The sequence below is a fragment of the Lolium perenne genome, chromosome 4 (genome assembly GCF_019359855.2).
Source record: "Lolium perenne isolate Kyuss_39 chromosome 4, Kyuss_2.0, whole genome shotgun sequence".
In the NCBI taxonomy this organism is placed as follows: Eukaryota; Viridiplantae; Streptophyta; class Magnoliopsida; order Poales; family Poaceae; genus Lolium; species Lolium perenne.
Window position 1 is genome coordinate 154,631,381 of NC_067247.2, and position 18,551 is coordinate 154,649,931.

The 18,551-nt window shown below is 44.1% G+C and overlaps 2 protein-coding genes across 6 annotated transcripts; one reads left to right on the forward strand and one right to left on the reverse strand.

The window, feature by feature from the left end:
• Nucleotides 1-1,461: 1,461 nt before the first annotated feature.
• On the reverse strand, nt 1,462-7,917 carry LOC127294212 (uncharacterized). Of its 5 annotated transcripts, none has more exons than XM_051323969.2 (6): nt 7,813-7,917; nt 6,053-6,136; nt 5,408-5,455; nt 2,615-5,318; nt 2,144-2,512; nt 1,462-2,013 (listed from the first exon to the last, which is right to left on the reverse strand). In XM_051323969.2, exons 4-5 carry the CDS (start codon nt 5,289-5,291, stop codon nt 2,145-2,147), a joined length of 3,045 nt encoding a protein of 1,014 aa, XP_051179929.1. In that variant the 5' UTR covers nt 5,292-5,318; nt 5,408-5,455; nt 6,053-6,136; nt 7,813-7,917; the 3' UTR covers nt 1,462-2,013; nt 2,144. The 5 variants fall into 5 exon arrangements, with proteins under 5 accessions (XP_051179929.1, XP_051179931.1, XP_051179930.1 ...); XM_051323971.2 differs by lacking the exon at nt 7,813-7,917 and adding an exon at nt 6,964-7,293 and having other exon boundaries at nt 6,053-6,131; XM_051323970.2 differs by lacking the exon at nt 7,813-7,917 and adding an exon at nt 6,964-7,293.
• A 2,794-nt stretch (nt 7,918-10,711) lies between these two features.
• On the forward strand, nt 10,712-16,966 carry LOC127294213 (uncharacterized). Its single transcript, XM_051323973.2, has 7 exons — nt 10,712-11,160; nt 11,507-11,703; nt 11,792-11,851; nt 13,208-15,028; nt 15,124-15,286; nt 15,911-16,332; nt 16,444-16,966. The coding sequence occupies exons 1-7, from the start codon at nt 10,860-10,862 to the stop codon at nt 16,708-16,710; spliced, it is 3,231 nt and encodes a 1,076-aa protein (XP_051179933.1). The 5' UTR covers nt 10,712-10,859; the 3' UTR covers nt 16,711-16,966.
• Nucleotides 16,967-18,551: the final 1,585 nt, after the last annotated feature.

An 18,551-nucleotide genomic window follows, 5' to 3' on the forward strand; every position in this document is an offset into this window, starting at 1 on the left:
GTTGATGACATTTATCTTGATTGGACCACAGTGGTGAAGACAATCCATAATCCTCAAACAAAGAAACAAAAAAGGTTTGCGAAGATGCAAGAAGCTTGCAGTTGCAGGAAAGATGTGGAGCAGGCATTTGGTATACTCCAAGCTCGGTGGGCTATTGTTCGTCACCTGGCTAGAACATGGTATCTTCAGACCATGCGTGGCATTATAACATGTTGTGTGATCATGTATAACATAATTATCGAGGCGGAGCGTCTTGATGGCCTCAATGAACACAAATGTGGGCATGAACCTAGGAGAAGATCCTCAGTACGAATGTTGAAGTCTTTGACAGCAACATTTTCAAACGCCTTCAGAAGGATTTCATTGAGTATCACTGGTTGGTTGGCCATGAAGAGAATATGAGTAGTCAATCTCATGCCGTTTTATTTATTAATTATGAACTATGCTCTATTTATTTGGATGTTATAATAAAGTATTTTGAACCTCTATTTTGGTTGTTTGTATGGCCAATTTATTTCATATTTTGCACTATTTTGGGTGGGAGAAGCCCAAACCGGCCTCGCCGGACAAAATGCGTCGGGCCGCTATGGGCACCCTCAGGTGCAAACGCACAGTCATAATCTGAAGGCCAATTTCACATCTGCGGCCTGATATAAATGGACGCGCGCGGTAACTTTTGGTGACTGAAATGCGTGGGGCCGCTGGAGATGCCCTTACTCGTTACCGAACCACACGCGTCTGTATCACAAGTTACCGAACCCCACGAGTAAACCTAGAGAAAACTTTCTATTTTGTGTTTGGATTGAGAACTATGGACTATGGTGGATTTGTCCCATTTGGTTCACGGGTAAAACACGAAAATACATGCATTGAAACTTTCCTTTGAGCCGTTTGAAATATTGTTCACAAAAGTCTCACAAGTTTTTTAAAATTTAGATATATCTAGACACTATTTAGTGTATAGATATATGCGAATTTAGGTAAATGTTCGACATCTTTTTATGCTTTTATGAATGAAGGGAGTACAAAACATGGGACAAACTACATGAATACCAGAGGAAAAGAACGAAGTAGGATTATTTCCAACGCTTTTACAGGAATTTTAAGGATAACAAAACTCCTTTAGGCCTTGTTCGGTTAATACGTTTCTGAAGCGTATTGGAGTGGATTGGGAGGTCGATTTCTTGGAACCGAACAAGGTCCTAGCGAAAGGGAGAGGGGTATGCATTGCGCGGGCGCTACCGAGCAATTTCCTAAGATATCTTCCAGTTTATAGTAATATCTGAGAAAACAGGACGTGTATGAAGATTTTCATACCAACACTGTCGAATCAACTTACACAATCTCGGATGCACGCTTGAGGGGATAACCAATCTAAATCCCTGATTAACAAGGAGAAATGTTCACTTTGTTTTTTTTCATATACTTGTACATCTCTGCTGACAGCCAATTGCTCAATACTGAAACTGTAATTTTAACTTTGTTGGCACTGAAATCATACCTGTCTTACAAAAAGTGCAGCCTGCACTGGTGTCAGATTCTGATATGGGATCTGTAGTAACAGCACCAAGCAAGGCTAACACAACACCAAGGTCTACGTTCGAAGTGACCAACTCCCATAGAACTACAGCAAAGCTGAAGAAACAATACAGGTTCAGGTTGTTGCAGCTCTCCTACATCAAGTACCCGGACGTAGCAAGGCCTCACCGTACTACTAGCAACATTTCCAGTAATGTTACCTTAACTTAAGATAACAGAGGTTGGCTGATTCCTCAAAATTAAATGCAACAAGGGATTATCCCAAATTAAACAGAGCCATCACCGAAGGTGACCATAATCACGGAGGAAGCTCTGCCTTGATTAGTAGCACAAGCAGAGCGTGTTTCCTAACTGATAATCCGGATAGCTATAGGGCTATACCATATGTTGGAAGACTCTGGTCATGGTATAAACTTCTGTGCACCACTTTGTGATTTACTCGCACTTTTCGTTTTTCAAGATAGTACTGGCAATCTGCATGGTAAGCATCAGGTTTAGTTTTCATGTCACAGCTTATATATTACTGCCGCAGTAACAAGAGTAGTGTTAACCCCTGTAAATTAAAAATAGAACACCATAGCACTAAACTAAAACTGGTGATTACCTTAGTACCCTCGGAGATAAGCCTCCTTAATTCCGTGCAGCTCTGCAGCCACTTCCTTCATATTGGGCCGCTCACCCGGGGACTGCTTGGTGCAGCGAAGCCCAATGTTGAGCACAGAAGTTAAACAGTCCAGGCCATCCTTCATGGTCACTGGAGGTTCTTCAGGAAACTCAGGCTCATCTTGAAGTAATTCAGGTTCAACAATTTGTGATATGTTGGCAGGAAAATTCATTTCAACGAATTTTACAATGTTTAGTCCATCATTAAACATATCATCTGTAGGCCTCTTCCGTAAGAATATTTCAAGTAGAACAATTCCAAAGCTATAGACATCGCTAGCAGTCGAAACATGACCACCTGTTGCACATTCTGTAGTCGACATACAAGAATAATTTAATTCCAATGTTAGTATAAGGGGAAATTATTCTAAATTTAAAGACGGTGATACCAAAATGTGAAGATTGAAATTACCTGGAGCAACATATCCAATAGTTCCATTTATTGCAATTGAAGAGGTTGCGTATGACTCATCAAGTGATGACACCGCTCGATCAACTATGAAGCGTGCAAGACCGAAATCTCCAACATGAGCTGTCATAGTGTCATCCAAAAGAATGTTGCTAGGCTTCATATCACAATGAATAATAGTTCCATGGTTGTTATGGTGTAGGTACTCCAGTGCATCTGCTACATCCACAACAATGCTTAGCCTTTGAGCCACTGTAATGTGCATCAAATCTAAAGAGCTCTCATAGTCTTGAGTTGAGTACAGTAGTCTATGCAAGTCTCCTCGGGGCATGAACTCATACACCAGAGCTTTGAAATCATTCCCATTAGAATCAATGCTTGAGCATGCTGTTAGTATAGGGAGCAAGTTTCGATGCCGCACATTTCTTAAGGCATGACATTCTGCAATGAAGCTCTTCTGTCCTCCCCTTATCTCCAGGTTGAAGACTTTTATGGCAACATAATTTCCATCTTGAAATAGTTTTCCTTGATACACAGTGCCGTATCTCCCTCTGCCAATTAAGCTGGAGACTGAGAACCCCTCTGTTGCTCTGGCAATATCATTGAAGGAAACTTGGGGATAATTTCTACCAAATGATGGCGAGGACATAGATTTTCTCTTATGTTTCCCTCTGCAGAACAATATGACAAGTATGACCATTGTAAGTGATAGCACACAAACTATTGGGATCACCACTTTGAGTACAAAAAACAGCTTGTGCTTCGTTGAATTTGAAGGTACAACGGAACATGCCATTAAGTGTAACTCCAGAGCCCCACCACAAAGCCCATCATTTCCATCAATCCGCAGGTCAGTTACATTCTTGAAGATGCCTGTTTCTGGGACCTCCCCCTCGAGATGGTTAAATGACAAATCTAGTTGCTCAAGATATTGTAGGTTGCCAAGAGACACTGGAATTGGCCCAGTAAGGTTATTGTGAGAGAGGCTGAGAATTCTGAGGCTACTTATTTTGCTAAATGTAGTGGGGATGCTTCCACTGAAAATATTCCAGTCCAACTTGATATCTTGCAAACTTGCACACTCACCCAAGGTGCTAGGAATATGTCCAGATAGCCTATTTGATGAGAGTTCTAGATTTGTGAGTTGTTTGGCATTGCCGATGTCACTAGGAAGTTGTCCATCAATGTTGTTATAAGATAAATAAATTTGCCTTAGTGTTGGAATTCTAAATATCTCCTTTGGTGCTCCGCCGTGAAGATTGTTGTTGGAAATGTTCAGTATTTCAAGGCCTCGAAGGTTTCCAAGGCTTGGTGGTATCAGGCCAACAAATTGATTCGAATCTAGAAGGAGATATGTCAACTGAGATAAATTGGAAAGGGAAGATGGAATAAACCCTGTAAAGATGTTGCCGGCTAAACCTAGTATTTGCAAATTTTTGAGAGTACCGAGCCATTGGGGAACAACACCTGTAAAACGATTGTTATTCATTCCTAAAACAATCAGATTCGGAAGGTTTGCTATGCCAGAAGGGAAACCCCCTGCCAACTGATTTCGTCCCAAATATAGATTTTGAAGCTGACTCGAAAGGTTGCTCAATGAACTTGGTATGTAGCCTTCTAGATGATTCCCCTCTACAGAGAAGGCACGCAGTTTAGAACAATTGGTTAAGCTATCCATGAACTCCCAGTCTTGCTTGTTACGTGCTTGGAGTTGATTGAACTCAAGATTTAACCATGTTAGTTCAGAAAGCTTGCCAATGGATCTAAGCACCGGTCCTGTGAAATTATTGCCTGATATATCCAAAATATGCATCTTGGATGCGTTTATCAATGAAGATGGGATGTTTCCATCAAAGAAGTTATTGGCTAATGCAAGCGATTGGAGATTTGGTAGAGAGGTACCAAGATTGGATGGTACCTCGCCACTTAAACGATTTTGACCAATGTTAAGGAAAACGAGAGTAGAAAGGTTCAAGATGGCTCGCTGAAACCTGCCTGTCAATTGATTGCTACCTGCATTGAGAATATGCAGATCAGGTAAATTTGCAATCTCATCTGGAATGTTGCCCTCAATATTATTGAACGCAATGTTAAACTGGTTTAGCGCTGTGATATTGGCAAGAAAAGCAGGGATGGTTCCAGTAAGATTGTTAACTGAAAGTTGCAGCATTTGAAGTGAAGGAGGCAAATCAGTAGGAATTTTCCCAACTAGTTTATTTCTATCCAGCCATAGTGCCTTGAGGTTGGAACAGTTTGCAAGACTAGGTATTCTCCCTTGTAGCGTGTTATTGCTCAAGTAGAGGTTCTGGAGGCGGTGCAACTGACCAAGGGATGAAGGAATTTCCCCAGTAAACCTATTTGTCGGAAGGAATAGGTGTTTAAGGAATGTTAGATTTCCAAGTGAAAGAGAAATTTGCCCGACTAAACCTCGATTTGTAAGGTTGAGAGAAGTGACCCGTTGTGGATTCTTCATCTCGCAATGAACACCTTCCCAACTGCAAAAGTGGATGCTGTCATTCCAGGACATCAAGGATTGCTTCGGATCAAGTGTGATTGCATTCTTGAATTCAAGCAGTGACAATCGGTCTGTCTCATTTCCATATAAGGAGCCACAGATGACGTCATGTCCATTGCAAACAATGAGCCCCAAGATAAACTGTATGATTGTAGTAACCTTCATTGCTGGCTTGCTTTCTTTGTTGAAGACCTTAACTATATGCAAACACAAAAACAAGGGGAACTTGAGATAGACGTTAGTTAATGTTAGGAAACATCCAGTTGTGTCATGTGAAGTACCTAAGTGATCTACTTAAATACTTCCCTCAGGACTTGCCTACTGTCTTTCTGCAAGTAAGAAAAAGACAGAAGTGAAACTCCAGCCACTGTATATTTACTATGGGAACCATAGTCTTTACTAATCAATTGAATTTCAGATATCTGAATTTCGTAAAGTCCTGCAATCATGCGTGATCCGATTAGTTCTTCTATGCCGTATGCTTTTCATTCGTGAACCTGCTGCCTAAACTACAGAATCAGATGTTAGAAAACCACACTTGGATATGTATGGACTAATGGGTCAAGCATAAGGTGGATTCTCACATGACTGATCCCAAATTGTGATTAGGATCGATTATGGCACTTTATTACCTCATATATACATTTCCACCAGGCTTACACTAATCATACTACAGGTGGGAGTGAGAAGATGTCGAAAAGGTGGAAGGAGATCTAAGAGGAGGCTTTATCGGAAAAAAATAGATATAAGAGGAGAATATGTTCCCCATGAAAGTTGTTTGTGGGAGTCACTCTGTTTTCATTTGAATCAACTAAAAAGCACCATGAAAGTCCTCAAAGGAGCTTGCTAGAGCAGTTGGATGAAATTTCAGAGAGCTCTAAATAGGACTGTTTACAAAACTCGAAAGTTGGTAGAGATTAACACACCTTCAGTTCATGGCCACCACTACCCTGCCAGTGTTTGATGGTTGCAGAAGCATCCCCAAAAACAGCATGATCATGTCATCTGAACTGCGCAGGAAATATCAAAATCATGTGTGGTTTGGCTGTAGAACGGCCATAGCTACAAGTAACGAGCTGCCTAATCACACCCTCTATATATAGGCATGTCAATATCTACTTCTGAGAAAAGTTATAGAATTTGTTAGCCTTTTAATATATTTTTTTTGGAAAAAACTATGTAATTTTCTACACACAACTAGTGATGGTGACTAACGACCCAATTTTCCAAAAGGAAAGGAGAAAGTGACAGCATATGCATATAACTTTTAAGACGGCAACTTCGTGGACGGCCTAATGTCCATTAGCTTTCCTGTTTAGACGATGACATCAGATGATCAGTATTTCTTAAATGACACAGCAGAAATCTCGGCCACGCACCCAAATGCGTGTCATTTTGTATCATAAGTAGGCGTCAAGTTGACACAACAGTTCTTGACAAGAGACAACAGAGAGCATCAGCGAGCTTGACTTCTCGATCATGCTGCCGGCCTACTGGCCGAGCACCAGTAGATCAGTTGTGAACATTGTTGGTGCCGGCCTGACGCTCCCAGGTCAAGACTAACGGTGTAATTAGTATCTATATGTTCCCACCTCTGATCCAAACATGGTTTCACTGTTTCACACACATTCTCTGTATTCATTCATGAGTCATGACGAGAATTCCATGTCACATCTGAATCGAAATGAAATCTCTAGCAGTAAACAAATCAAGAATATGATACCATCTGATTTTGTGAGCGCACGACTATCGGACCGGCTACGTTTCCGACTTCAAGAATCTCAAAATAAAAGTCGTAAATTGGTAAGCAGAAACTTAGCAGAACGTATTCCCTCACCCTCCTCCGCAGTGAGCACCACCTTCGCCCTCGCCAACCCCGCCACGCCCCCTTCTGCGCGGCTGCGCCGCCGCCGCCATCTCGTACCAGATGTGGCCCGGGTGAGGACCTAGGGGTGGTTTCCGTGCTAGTGGCCGGAAGAGGCCAGCGATGACGGCGGCGGAGAGGAGGGGAAACGAGGCGAGGCCGTCAGACATGCCATGTTTCAGACCTCTGGCCAGTTGACCACATATCGAAACCTGCACAATCCCTTGCCATACGGAAATCCACCGAACACTTTTGAATTTTCGCAGTCTCAGTGTCTGAATTGAAATCTATGGTAGATTTGCCCCATTTGGTTCACGGGGAAAACGCGAAAAGGGTGGGGAATTTTCTTGACATGTAGTGAAACTTTCCTTCAGGCCCATTTGAAATATGGAATATGGGACAACCACATGAATTCCAGAAGATAGGAACTAGTGGTAGTTTCCAACTCCTTTAGAGCTCGTTTGGTATTCATCATTTGGGCCTGAAATTCTGGAATTCACCATAAGTGGGATATTTGGTTGCCACAGAATTGGACCGTCATTTCATTTAGGAAATCCAGCAAAATGATTCCATGGGTAAACATGATTCCAAGCTGAGACCTATCATTTGCGTTTCTCCATGAAAACCATTTACAAATTCAATATTGAATTCTGCTGTCATTTGCAATTTCTGTGGCAATCAAACAAGTGTCCATTTCTAGAATTACAATGTAAATAAAATGAATACATGTATTCATTTCAAAATGCTACAAAGGAAATGAAAGTCTAGCTTCCAAACGAGCTCTTACAGGAATTTTGAAGGATATCAAACATCGACACTCACCTTGTTTTTTCAGCTCGAGGCACTGCAAGGTCCACAGCAGCAGTTGGCTAGCTTCACCGAGGCATGAGAGAAGGAAAGCTCCAGGGTCACCGGCAAGAGATGCAGGAAGGAGCTCCGTCGAGGCGCAATAATGGAATACGAGATACGACTATACGAGCTGAACACGCTAGTGCCGACGGGTGGTGTGAGAGGAGCACCTTAGAGCAAGTACAATAGAGTCCAATCAGCTGACTATAAGACATTAAATAATATATTTTAGATGAGTTAGAGGAGAGAGAAGAGGAGAGAGAATGGAGGTGGGCTACTATGCAATAGCCAGCTCTTGCACGTGCTCCTAGGCACTTTGTGAGAGTGAAAGGTGGGCCATATGTTACTAAAGTGCTTCATTCTTATAGCCAACTATTATACATGTTAGCTATAAGATAACTACAAATGATATGACATCTTGTTATAGCCAGCAGTTGGCTATACTATTAGAATTGCTCTTAATTGCTGGCGGGCGGCGGGAGCTAGCTACGAGCCATTGGCGAGGAAAGATCAGGATACAGAAGCTGCGAATAATGACGAAGTGTTTTTTTTGGCGGAGAGAGAATTCAGTTTTGGCACACGTTGGTGTTGAGCGGCAGTAGCATCATTCGTCAGCTTGTTTAGGTCTTGTTTGTTACTAGAGGTTTCATGAAGATTAGGGGGGATAATTTTTTAAAGCATTTGGTAAACCTCTACCTCTACCTTCACTAATCTATATCTTCATCTAATCTTTACAAAACCTAATCACCAATCTATTAGGTAGCGACAGAGTATTGTGGATTGGGAAAACTATACTAAGATTTTTTTTTTTAAAAAAAAAGCAGGAATAAGTGGGGGATTAAAAACTACCTCACTACTCTAGTACCAAACATGACTTTAGCAATAAGTAAAGATTTGGGGTTTGGTGAGGCACATCCAGTGGAGATGCGTGCATTTTAATGAGATTCTATAACTTGAAACCTGCATATTTTTTGAATAAATATCCAAATTATGGCATGTTTGAATATTTGAGTTTGTAACAATGGGAGTTTCAAAATAAGAGCGATATTGCACATCTTTTAACAGATCTTATATTTCAAAATATTAAACTTGGTGAAACTTTATGAAACAAGATACTCTTAAACTTATTGTGTTTTGTGGCCACTCTATCTATTTGGCATGCACAAAAGAGTTTACTATATTACATCGTGTACCATGGTGTGTCATAATATTTCATTGTGTGATAATGTGCATTGTTGCGTGATAATGCACTTCAAAAGTATCAAAAAAGTTTATAGGATTAAGTGTTTCATCGTTTCATCAGTTTTCAATGATAATTCCGAAATAGTATGCCATTAGGATTATCTTTTTTTTACTTTTAGATTCATGGTCCTCGGGACAAGTTTCGAGACAATATTGCTTGATAAATGCATATGATATGCTTAAGTGTGTGATAATTTTAAGGCGAACTCGCTAGGGATCAGCCGGATGTAGCTACAGCCGGTTCGGGTACAAATAAAATCATCAGTGGTACCTTTTTTTTGCCAAATGTAATATTTTTTATGTATGTAATATTTTAAGAAATGTTACATTGTTTTACAACATTTATCTCATTTGTTCCTACCTTACACAACATTAAAAGAACATGTATGTAACATTGATGCAATCTCTCTGTATCATATACGCATAAATCATTGTATCAATTTGCACGTATCTACACAACAAAAATGAACAACGCATGTATCAGATTCTGGCACCATATCTAACACTGAAAAAGTTCCCCAAACCTTGACCTTTCCAATGACAATAGACGCACCAGTGCACCACAATGGCTGGATCAAACAGTGACAAAATCAGGTGAATCCCATACCAATCTGCCACGCCAGAGGTTGGCAAATACCTACCAAACTTCTCATGGATGTCGTCTTCTTCGGAGATGGCGAAGTGTGAGATCGCTGTCCACGGATAGGGATTCGGCCGGTGAGCGACAATGCTAGGCTGCGCGTGGCGGAGATGGACGTCTTCGTCGTCGACCTGGTTCGGGATGGAGCGGGAGCTACAGCAGCGGCCCGACGCTTAGGGCATGGCGGCGAAGCTGCACGCCGGAGAGGAGAGTTGGACGAAGGAGGTGCCCGTTGCCGAGGAGCAAGAGGCGAGGTCGTCCATGGAGCAGTGTTCCTTGGACACGCGGATCGAGCGAGGCTTGAGGAAGGAAGTCATTGCAGGGAGAGAGGGAGAGAGACGTGAGGCCACGATATAGCACATTGAAGCGACGGTGTTCGGGGTGAAGTCCGGCGGAGTGCGGCCACAGCGCTGACGCCGTAGGGAGTGGGGTGGTTCAAGAGGGATGACTACGCCCGCCTAAAGGAAAAAAAGATAGTAACCATAACGATGCGAGTGTGGTAGCCGGTTGTAGCCACATCCGGCAGTAGAATAGAGTTTTCCTAATTTGAAAATCAACTCAATTAAGCTCTTGGTGTGACACTCTCCAAGTTTCTTCTTACACACCTTTAGGGCTCCTTTGATTCATATGATATGAAAATCATAAGAATACGAAAAGTATAGAACTGGAATGTCATGGCTACTTGAATTCTATTGGAAGATGAAGTGTGTTTGATTGTAGTAAAGGAAATTTTTCATGAGGTGTGAATTCATGTTTTTTTCCTATATAATTTACACTACAATATTTTTATAGGATTTGTTTCTACGAATCAAACAACATGCATACAAAATTTTCCTACAATTCGTATGAATCAAAGGAGCCTAGGGAAATGTTGATTGGGCCGAGCCATTTGGCCCGTGATCGGCGCGGGACCAACGCAGCTTTAGAAAAGTCCACGAAAAGGGATATTCTTCCAATAAATTTGAGCCGTTACAATTGGCAACCTTCCTTCTCAAATCCCGGCCGGCTCCAACTCCAACGTCTCCTCCTCCAGATTTCGAATCCCACCCCCATTTCAGACACACACAGAGAGAGCGGCGTCATCCATCATCTCCTCCTCGTCCTCGCACAGCCACCCAACCAGCCCACACGCGCAGCCATGGCGGCGGCGGAGGACGCGGTCGCGGTCGCGGGGACGGAGGCTCCGATCGCGGCGTTCGCGGTAGCCAAGGGCGGCGTCGTGCTCAAGCACATCTTCCTCAACGTGCCGCCGCCGGAGGAGGCGCGGCGCGGCGGGGATGGGGACGCGGATCCGGAGGAGGAGGAGGACCCGCCGGTGCTGTTCGGGCGCCACCCCGACTGCCACGTCCTCCTCGACCACCCCAGCATCAGCCGCCGCCACCTCGAGGTCCGCTCCAAGCGGCGCCAGCGCCGGATCGCCGTCACCGACCTCTCCTCCGGTACCGAGATCACGGCTTCCCCCTCTCCTCCGTCCCCCCTCCACTACCCGCGTCCCCGTGTGCCGTTCCCGATCTCCGCTCGAGCGCTTGGGTTTACGCGGACTCTAGGGTTTTGTTAGGGCGGATCGATTCGCCTGCGTGTAGACTGAGACGTTTGGGGAGTTTATCTCATCGATCCATTCGGATTTGCTCTCGATTGGCTCGATGTTGTCCGGATTTGCTCCGCCTGGTAATATTCAAAATCAGGAGGCCGTGCGACGATGATAAGCGAATATGCTTGCGATTTTTTTATCAAAATGATGCGAAAATTCTGTACTAACCCATGGTTGTGCTTTGATTGACCCAGTGCACGGGACACGGGTCTCGGGCCAAAGGATCCCACCAAACACGCCGGTGGAGCTGGCGGCCGGTGATACGCTGCAGCTCGGGGCCTCCAAGAGGGAGTACCGGCTTCACTGGCTTTCCCTCAGCGAGGCATTTGAGACGGAGGACCTGCTGCCGCCACTTGTCGAGGAGGACAAGGAGGAGCTGCACGCTCATCAGGTTGGTGATTCTCTTTTAAACCCAGTGCAAAATCTGTAACTATTTTGGTTGTGTTGGTTGGGGCCTAAGTGTTTGATGAAATTAACAGGAGGCACGGAATCAGTTGGCACCTACGCAGACGGAGCCAATGGACACTGAAACTCATCAGGTTTGGTCACAGAATTCTAACACTCCTTGAAACCTTTGATGAAACTTGAGATGCATTTCATGTCCCTTGATTTGGTGTATGGGTAACAATTGATTGTATCCTTTAGCTGAGCATTTTGGCACATCAGCCCATACTTTACCCACTGACATTGCCCCTCTTGTGTGCCATAATATGAAAATGCATTATGTTAAACCTGTTTGTTAGATTGATTAATTTGGATTTGGTAACATTTCACTGATTGATATTCTATTCGTTTCTAGTTCATCAGTTTTAGTATCTTATAGTCTCTATCCCTTTTAGTAATTCATTTATGTTTAATTGCTTTCTGAAATGCATTGCATTCAAATTTAGGATCCGTCTCTGCAACTGAATATTTCAGCAATTGAATTAATGATATATAATATGCTCCTCGTTGCTTAAAGCATCAAGTTGCCTACAAATGATGTCTGATTGGCAAGTTTCGGTGTGCCTTGTTATTCTGGAATTCTAGTGCTTAGTTTGAGTAAGCTTCCACTGCTTCCAGTGATAATGTAAAGTTGCTTAAAATCATGGCTAGCAAGTAACTTTTTATGTGCCATGCTGCCTTCTTGGTATTGTCCCTAGTACGGAATTTTGAAGTTCTAATGAAAACTGACACTGAACTAGCCTGAAAGCATTGGTCGTCACCGCAGGTTAGCTAATAGCAGTATGGATTTCACAGTCATGTATAGCTTAGACAATACAAATTGCTTTCTGCCATTTAGGTCACTTGTACATTAGTCAAATTGTCCCACTGATTTCAGATTTTTTTTATTGCTTAGTTTGCTGAATGATTTTCTTATGGCTGATATTTTTATGGGGTATATGGTTCTCATCTTATGCTAAGAAATCTTACAGTACACAACCTTGAATTTTCTATTGGTCTGAGCTGTGCCACATATTTTGTGTTGACTGTATGATAAACTGAAAACAACTATGTACATCCAACTAATATTCATTTAGAATAACGCAAATACATGGTTCATTTCCCTTGGTTAGCAATGTTGCTTTCCTGATATTTTTCATATGCTTCTTTTGACATAAAACTGTGTGATGAGTTAGCAATGCAATATCTATCCACTTCAGATTTTGCAAACATATCCCGATTTGTTTACATCATTAGTTTATGCTCATATCTAGATTCTGCATGTCCTACTATCTTTTGTTTGTTGTATTCCCCAGTATATTTGTGTGTAATTTTTCTTTTGGGGATGCTACATGTTGACTTGAGTTCTGCTGCTTGATTCCCCCCTTTAATTTTGTATTTATCTTCTCATCTTTTAACTTTTGGGTACTTATCTACAGTTCTAACTTCTAACTGTCTAATATAATTCACAGGAGATGATTCTGCAAGTAATGTCAGAACAAACTGAATTCTGTGCTGAATTGATCCCCTCGGCGCCACCATTGCCTGAGTCTGCCAATTCCAGTTCCCTGAAAGAATCTTTACTCTCCGTTCTACAGGAAAAGATTGTTAGTGACGATTCAGGTACAGAATCTGTTGCCCCTTCCACAATACAGGCAGCTAGAACACTGGTCCAATCAGACAAACAGAATGCATCGGGCACCATGTCCCGGAGGGCCAAGTTAAAGTCAGTCAAATCTCTTCGCATTGACACAGGAAGGAGAAGCAGAACTTTGAGCCACAGCTGTCAGAAAGAAGAAGGCCAATATGAGAATCTTGTATGTTCTCAAAACTGCAAGGGCGAATGTGCAGCCTGCATGGTTTTATTCAAGAATTCTGATGTCAAAGAAGCTGAAGAAAAGGAAAAGGTGATTGCACCAGAAAAGGACCACATGAACCCTCATGTCTTGGACATCATTACCATGGAGGGGAATAAGGAAGTGCCTACTGTACATATGGAATCCTATGAGGCTGTGCCAGAAAATCCTTTCACGCATGCCATAACTTGTGGAAATACGACTAACCACCCAGACATGAAGTATGATGATGGAGGTCTCTCCAACAAGGAGAAAATGTCCCAAAATAAGATTGCTATGGAGGACTCTGAGCTTCAAGGCATAATGTTTGGGAGCATATTTGACAACTTGGATACAGAAGGAAGAAGAACTGAAGAAAAAGAAGAGAACAGCCTAATGGACAAGGAGAACACCACCCCTCTTGTCTCGGGAAACATAATAACTGAGAGGAGTCAGCTAATGTTGAAGCCTATCAGTTCACAAGAGTTGATGGATTCCATTTCTCCTTTGAACTTGGAACATGACAGCTTTTCAGATAGTGAAAACTCCATGCTGAACATTGGTAACAAGATGACGGCAAACGAACTAACATCTGAAAATCTTGAGACAGAGTTTATCCTCATGTCGGATGAAGATTTTAATAATGACATCATTCCAGACAAGGAAAACTCAGTGCTAGCTCCTGGAAAGTATGATGCTGCCATCTCCCCTGCGAAACAAGAAGACCTCTTTCCTGACGAGAATATGACACCTGCCTCCAGGGATCTCAAGCCCATTGCTGGTAATATTCTTGGCTCGAGAATGGACAGTTCGGTTTCAGCAGAATACACTTCAAACAGAAGCATCCACCAACGGCACTGCAGTGAACTTTCATCAGAGTATGATGCTACCTCCCCTGTGAGGCAACGAGACATCTTTCCAAACAAGGAGAATGTGACGCCTGCCTCCAGAGGTCTCAAGTCCATTTCTAGGGAGGTTCTTGGCTCAAGGATGGATAGTTCACTGTTGGCAGAATACACTCCAAACAGGAGCATCGATCAACGGAAATGCAATGATCTATCATCGAAGTCCAAACGTTTCCACACAGTAGATGATGAAGTTTTCTATTCAGATAAGGAGAATTTGACACCTATATCTACAGGAGATATGAAAGCGAGAAGGTGTCTTCCAAAGAATCTCTTCCAATTGGATGCAGACCAAGATCAGGAGGCCTTCTGCTCTGACAAGGAGAACTCTACACCAGCATCTTCTGTAGTTCAGAAAACAAGGGATATGTCTGAAAACCGGGCACGGATTGAAAGTGCAATCACAAAGAAAAGGGTGGAAGATAGGCTTCCTTTCCAGACTCTTCTCTCAAATTCTCCCTTGAGACCGACCAGCTCATTTGATTCTACCCAGGCTAATGCTGGAACAGCTGATTTCTCAATCAGGTTGGAAGATGGACTTAACAGTTTTCCAGTAAGTAATCATAACGATTATATTTTGAATTTCTACTTTCTATAGTTTTGCTTTTGATATGGATCCTGATACAAGACCATTTTGGTGTTGTACAGCACCTAGAACAGCACAAGAACCGAGAATCAGATAGGGTTGGAGAAGGGATGAAAGTCTGGACCATGGTGGCTGATACTGATTGTCTTCTTGATGATGAATCAATGAAGTCTATAATGCTACTAAAAGGAATAAAAGGAACTCATCTCATCATACCAAGAATTGGTAAGTTAAAAAACAATATACTACTTGTTTCATCTGTCGTTCTATATGATGTTCTTACTCTGTGAAGGTTTGAACAAAAAGGAAAATGTGCTTACTATTGCCGCATATATTCTATTTCCTTTTTTAAATAAGGAAATAGAATACTTAATGATGATCTTTTGATTCGGTCGAAATGCTAGCCACTAACAACACTACTTTTACTTCCTACTCATTTGCAACAATCATCCCATGCTATGATGGTATCAACTAAAGAGTTGTGCTTCTGTAGCTTCAAAGTTTTGACATCTCATTGTGCTGTTACTAACTGAATGAATAGATGCCTGTAGCCTTGTGTAGTGAATTGCTCTGTTCTGTGCATTGTGCCCCCCAGTGCACCTGCCATTTGGAATAGCTTGTGTTTAAATGCTTCCTGTAGCCTTGTGTACTCAATTGTTCTGTTCTGTGCAATGTGCCCCCGTTGCATCTGCCATCTGGAATACGCTTGTGTTAAAAACTTAAAATGCTTCCAGCTTGTTGTTTTCAAACTGAAACTCCCAGCCTGTCATTATTAACTGAACTGAACTTGACAGCAACTGCGCGCTGTGCGATTCTCATCCACTAAAACCCTGCTTTACATCTTGCCAGTGATCAGGGAGCTCGATTCCATGAAACAGCGGGAGGGCCTGTTCAAGAGGTCAACAAAGGCCACCTCCATACTCCAATGGATCGAGGACTGCATGGCGAACGAGAGCTGGTGGATCCACGTGCAGAGTTCATCTGAGATGTTGCCAGTAGCACCAACCCCACCTGCAACTCCTACCGAAACGCAACGCAGCGATGGAGAAAGGGAAGCTGCTGCTGCCGGGACCTTCAACACAATGTTGTCTCTTTTCTCCCCAAGAAGCTTCACTGGCATCTTCTCCCCGAGAAGCCTCACCGACATCGTTTCCCCGAGGACTGAAGACCGTGTCCTGGACTGCGCCCTCCTCTTCAACAAGCTGAGGTGCAGCCAGAAGATGGTCATCCTGTCCAACAGCGTCACCCTCAAGATCAAAGCCATGTCAGAGGTACCAATGTCATTCCTTTCTTCTCTGTATCTGTGCACCTCTGTCAAAGACATGCTCAGTGTGCAGATTTCTCACTGGACTGGTTTGGTGTGTTTCTGTTTGGTTTCCCAGGGCCTGCTGTGCGAGGGAGCCAAGGAGTTCCGGGAGACGCTGATGAACCCTTGCTCAGGCAGGTTCATGTGGTCCGCGAGCGTGCCGAGGGGCGCGGCGTGGTCGCGACTGGACGAGACCGCCCTGGCGGAGAACTACTACAACAGCCACCACCACCGTGAAGCCAGGAGGAATGTCCCGGCCGCCAGGGGGCTCAAGCTGATCCTGCTGCACAACAGCTCCTCCCTCGGCGCGCATGCTGGCGACCAACTCCGTCGCCGGGAATGAAGCCGTTGCTCCGCTGCAACCCAATCGTGAGCAGTTGGGTACGGTTCTTTCAAGTACCGTGTGAAAATGACACAGATAAAAGAAAAAACGCCCTGTGAGTACGAGTTTTCTTGATTCGTGGCGAGTGAAACATTTTGTTTGTTTGGTATGATTTCCATGCCTGGTGACAAGTGTGAACTGTGGACGTGATAATGACTGTGAGTGAACCTTGAACCAATGGGTGTGATGAGACTGAGTCTACTCTACTGTTTCTTGATTCGTTTGGCACAGTCCATGTCATATATGGTCAGAGCTAAGCATTTGCATGTTCATCATCAATCATCTCCTGTCCAATCAGCTGTTGCTAGTAAATCGATACGGAGCAACAGCTTCACGTGGACCTGAGAGCGTGTTGGACTCGTTGGCGAGGCGACGCGAGGATGTACCTCCTCAGTCCTCACGAACCCTGGATTTTTTGTTTTGTTTAGCAGTGGCTTGTAGATCTCAACAGATGGCATTATTGGACCGCAATAGGATAGGATACTAGGATAGGGTATGTAGTTGAATAAGATACGTTTTGCTGGGAGCATGATCTTAGGGCATGGACAATGGTGATATCTTAGCAGTGCCACATAAGATAAACGCTGAGGTGGAGGAAAGAGAAAGATGAAAAAAGATTTTGTCTTCTCTTAGCTAAGAGATCATCTCTTAGCATAATCTCTCTCACCATAAATTTAGGATGTCTCGTTACGAAAGATAAAATTAAAAAAACAACCCATTGTAGATCATGTTTTATTGTTATATCTAGCTTACGTGGCAGAACTAAGATAAGACAGTCTTATCAACCATTGCACATGCCCTTAGCAGGAATGTTTAATAACAACAACATTTCAAGAGTTGCACATGGCCTTCCCATAAAGAACAACAAAAACATATGTTAATCTCTTGGTATGTTGGTAAAATTGTTGGCCTGATGACTAGGAAGCTCATGCAGCAACCCCTCCACCCAGCCGCCATCTCCCTCCGCACCCAACCGCCGCCTTCCTCCCCACCCGACCCCTCCCTGCAGCGCCGCCCCTCCACCCTCCACCACTGTCCCCCTCTCCTCCCTCCACCACCCGATCTTCTCATCGGGTCGTCTCGCGCGAGGCGGCTCCAGGCGACGACCCAAATCTTAGAAAAGGTAGCTGATCTTCCTCTTCGCAGCCGCTGCCGCTGTCGGGGTCGGCGGTGGCGGCCGCGCCCGGCTGCCAAAGGCAGGGGCGGTAGGGGCGCGCCCATGCACTCCCTTTCGCGTGAAGGCGGGGTCTTTCAGGGGCGACGACGGTGGACGGCGGGTCTGGTGGTGGTGTCCTTCGGCTACATCACCTGGATCATGGCGGGGACGCGGTGGTGTGGCGGAACTCGGCTGGGCGGAAGGGCGGCAGCGGGACCGGGCGGCAGTGGCAAGGTACATGGTCGCGAGGTGGCGACGATGAGGCTCGGACAGGCTATCCTGGCGGGCAGTAGCCGGCCGTCTCCGCGTCGTGGGCGTGCGTAGTCGCTATCCCGACGGCTGCCGGCCTCCACTGGCCGAGTTGGAGGAGGAAGATGGACCGTGGTTCCCAGTCATGGCGGCAGTGTGGGGCCGTTCCGGCTTTCATGGTGGTGGTCCTAGGGTTCTTCTTTCGCGAAGATGAAGACATTCCGGATGCCGATATTTCTTCATCTAGCCGGGGTGATGAGTTCCGGAAGGCTCCGATAGCGAATGGAACAGTGAATCTTTTGCCTGGAGTTCACAGGTTCGGGTGGTATTCAGTCGCGCGCACCCATGCTTTTATTCCGGCCGTTTGCTCTGAGTTGACATCAAGTGACTTTTGTTC

What these genes read in the sequence shown, in the direction of transcription:
- LOC127294212 (XM_051323969.2), bottom strand. Translation starts at nt 5,291, where the DNA reads ATGAAGGTTACTACAATCATACAGTTTATCTTGGGGCTCATTGTTTGC. An exon ending in TATTGGATATGTTGCTCCAG is followed by an intron (nt 2,513 to 2,614) that starts GTAATTTCAATC and finishes TGTCGACTACAG; the next exon opens with AATGTGCAACAGGTGGTCAT.
- LOC127294213 (XM_051323973.2), top strand. Translation starts at nt 10,860, where the DNA reads ATGGCGGCGGCGGAGGACGCGGTCGCGGTCGCGGGGACGGAGGCTCCG. An exon ending in CGTCACCGACCTCTCCTCCG is followed by an intron (nt 11,161 to 11,506) that starts GTACCGAGATCA and finishes TGATTGACCCAG; the next exon opens with TGCACGGGACACGGGTCTCG. An exon ending in TCTCATCATACCAAGAATTG is followed by an intron (nt 15,287 to 15,910) that starts GTAAGTTAAAAA and finishes ACATCTTGCCAG; the next exon opens with TGATCAGGGAGCTCGATTCC.